The sequence below is a fragment of the Cavia porcellus genome, unplaced genomic scaffold (genome assembly GCF_034190915.1).
Source record: "Cavia porcellus strain 051 isolate PalLab524CR breed Dunkin Hartley unplaced genomic scaffold, mCavPor4.1 scaffold_9, whole genome shotgun sequence".
In the NCBI taxonomy this organism is placed as follows: domain Eukaryota; kingdom Metazoa; phylum Chordata; class Mammalia; order Rodentia; family Caviidae; genus Cavia; species Cavia porcellus.
In genome coordinates, this window is record NW_026947492.1 from 67,529,133 (window position 1) to 67,532,439 (window position 3,307).

The window sequence follows — 3,307 nt, forward strand, 5'->3', positions numbered from 1 at the left end:
AAGGGTAGAACACACAATAGGTTCAATAATCTCACTGCAACTAAGCTTATTTATCTCTAAATTTTAATATCAGAAACAATGAAAATATTCATAGTCATTATGTAAAGGAAATAAGTTATTGTAGCATATTATTTTAAAATATATAATGAAAATTGCTGTGCATGGAATAATTTATGTATGGTAGCTTTATATATTAAATGAATAAAGTTAAGTTTTCTTTTATTGTTCTAAAAACACTTTTTACTTATTCTGTAAAATATATGATCAGTAATATGGGATAATTAATAAGGTCACATAAGTTCCTGCTTTTAATTGCATATAAAGGCCAAGTCAAAGAGAACAAACAATTCTAAAAGGAATAATGCAAGGAAGAGTGGGTGGGTGGGAGAGGGAGTAGGAAGGAAGGAACAAAAGGCAATGCATGCACAACAATTTTAATGACAAACTCTCTCAATCTATTTTTAATGTGCTGAGTATTACAGTCAGTGGATATTCCTTTCCTACATGGAAAGCTTCTAATATTTTGTCAAAATTGCAAATGTATAAGATCTATTCTATAATAAATAATACAGAAAAGATAGAGTTTAGTAGAATTTTGTAATTTATAGCAATCTAAAGGACACTGGTTTTATCTACATGCTTAAATTTCTTATTTTGTATTCTTGATTATTTTTATTAAGCTTTCAGTGGACTAATATACTGATAATACAATAATTACCTTTTGTACAACAGCTGGGCATCTAAGCATATGTACAATTCTATGTGCAATTGCACACTTAATTGAAAATCTCTGAGAGATGTTACCTCTGTTTTTCTTAAGACTTTATCACATAATCCACAGAAACTAGAAAAAATGATGGAAGCATTTTGTAACTAGTGATCTATTTATTTTATTGCTAATAAAAATGCAAAGTGAGGAATAAAATGATTCACAAGAAATTAAAGAATAAAAAGTTAATTTCCATTTTGTATATGCACATGAAGACACTGGGCATCAAGATGGTGAAGTGATTGACTTAAAGGCTAATGGAAATGTTGGAGAAGAGGCAGCTCCCCAGAGAGGCTAAAGGAGTGTTTTTGGAATCTCTATGTACAAGACCTTTGGAAGGATCCTAGGTCACCCTCATTTCATCACATCAGGCTTTGCATGTACATTTTGTATATGAACATGCAAAATTTATTTTTACCATGACAGACAATGCTACACATTATCAGTTTTTATCTTTTTTTCTGGTTGGTATTCCTGGGTTGCAAGAGTTTCACTGCTGGATTGGCATTCCTGTCTGCCTCCTGTTTGTCCTGACGCTCCTGGGGAACAGCGTAATCATTGTTACCATTAAGTTAGAACCAAGCCTTCATCAGCCTATGTATTTCTTCCTTTCCATGCTGGCAATGAATGACATGGCTCTTGCCACTTCCATGGCTCCAAAGATGCTTGGCATCTTGTGGCTTGAGGCCCACTGGGTTGACTTTGATGTATGCCTCACCCAAATGTATTTCATCCACACACTGTGCATTATAGAGTCAGCCTTCCTAGTAGCCATGGCCTTTGATCGCTATGTAGCTATCTGCATTCCACTGCATTATACAACTATCCTGACAACATCAACGGTCATTAAAATGGGCTTAGCTGGTATCAGCCGAGCTATGCTTATGGTTTTGCCCGGTCCCCTTCTCATTAAGAGGTTGCCATACTATACAAAATACATCATCAGTCATGCTTATTGTGAGCACATGGCTGTGGTGAAGTTGGCCAGAGCAAATACTTCTATTAACAGAGCATATGGAATTTCTGTAGCCCTTTCAGTTATGATATTGGACCTGGGTCTCATAACCACATCTTATATCAAAATCCTCCAGGCAGTCTTTCGGCTGTCTTCCCAGAATGCCCGCTCTAAAGCCTTGGGCACCTGTGCCGCCCATGTCTGCACTATACTTGTTTCCTACACGCCGGCACTGTTTAGCTTCCTCACTCACCGCATTGGCAAGAAAGTGCCTCCAAGCGTGCATATAATCTTTTTTTTTTTTTTTTTTTTTTTTGTCTTTTTCGTTTTTATCGGTATCAGGGATCGAACTCACGACTGCCTGCTTGCAAGGCAGGTGCTTATGCCGCTGAGCTAAATCTCCAGCCCCCGTGCATATAATCTTTGCAAGTGTGTATCTCCTGGTGCCCCCAGCGGTTAATCCCCTGGTATATGGTGTCAAGACCAAGCAGATTCGTGACCGCGTGGTTGGTCTTTTCTTTCCAAACAAGATTTCTGAGAAATAAAATTTCAGTACAACCTATGTTGGCAGAATTTATCTTATGAAGCCATAGTGCATGAACATTTACCTATTTTTCAAATTTCTTAATTACATTTTATTTTTATCAGGTATATTTGATCTTGTAAATTTTTTTCTACTTTAAAATTTTTTATAAAAATTGGTAATACAAATAATTTTGTAATTTTATTTCATGCTTTCACACACTTTAAAATTGGTATTTTAAGATAAAAATTCAATAATTATTTACTGATTACAAAAAAGAGGAAAGAAAAAAGTTTTGAAATGTAATGAACAGTAAACAGCTACAAACAGGGTAAATCTTAATTAACTCAACTGTATCAATAACCATATAAATATAATTTGTCTAAATATACCTACTAAATGTAAGCCTTTTCTCAGTTGCTGAAATATCATTGTATACATAACTGTGTATTGTACATAAGAAATCCACTTTAAATATACAAATACATATTGATTAAAGTAGTGTTTAAAAATATGTGTGCAACCTAATTAAACAAAGTTCAAGCAACTATGTTCATTTTATGCAAAGCACATTAGGCTATAGAAAATTATAAAAATAATGTGATCTTATGTAACGATAAAGGCTTAGTCATCTGTAAATGCATTATCAACTGTTAATGTGTATGGATCTAACAACTGAGCTTCACGATGTGTGGGCAACATGATAGAACTACAAGAGGATGTAAACAATTACAATTGAAATTTGACTTCCTAGCTCGCAGAGATTGGCCCATAAGGCAGAATATGTGTAAAGAAAGAATTAATACGTCATCATTCTACCAGATCTGATTGTCATTTATATATTGCTCCAATGAACATCAAAACCAACGTGTTCCTCAAGCTTACAGTCAAGATTCTAAAAATAAATCATATTCTGGGTCATAAAATACAGGTTAACAGATATGGAAAAACTTAAATGGTACAAAATATGTTCTCAGGCCAAAGTGGAATTAAATAAAAATTAACCGAAATATATCTGGAGAACCCCAAATGCAAAAAGATTAAATAACATCTTCCTAAA

General features: G+C 34.1%; 1 protein-coding gene across 1 annotated transcript; it reads left to right on the forward strand.

The window, feature by feature from the left end:
* Positions 1-1,188: 1,188 nt before the first annotated feature.
* On the forward strand, positions 1,189-2,269 carry LOC100722325 (olfactory receptor 52P1-like). Its single transcript, XM_063255675.1, has 2 exons — positions 1,189-2,002; positions 2,130-2,269. The coding sequence occupies exons 1-2, from the start codon at positions 1,189-1,191 to the stop codon at positions 2,267-2,269; spliced, it is 954 nt and encodes a 317-aa protein (XP_063111745.1).
* Positions 2,270-3,307: the final 1,038 nt, after the last annotated feature.

What these genes read in the sequence shown, in the direction of transcription:
- LOC100722325 (XM_063255675.1), top strand. Translation starts at nt 1,189, where the DNA reads ATGACAGACAATGCTACACATTATCAGTTTTTATCTTTTTTTCTGGTT. An exon ending in TGGCAAGAAAGTGCCTCCAA is followed by an intron (nt 2,003 to 2,129) that starts GCGTGCATATAA and finishes CTAAATCTCCAG; the next exon opens with CCCCCGTGCATATAATCTTT.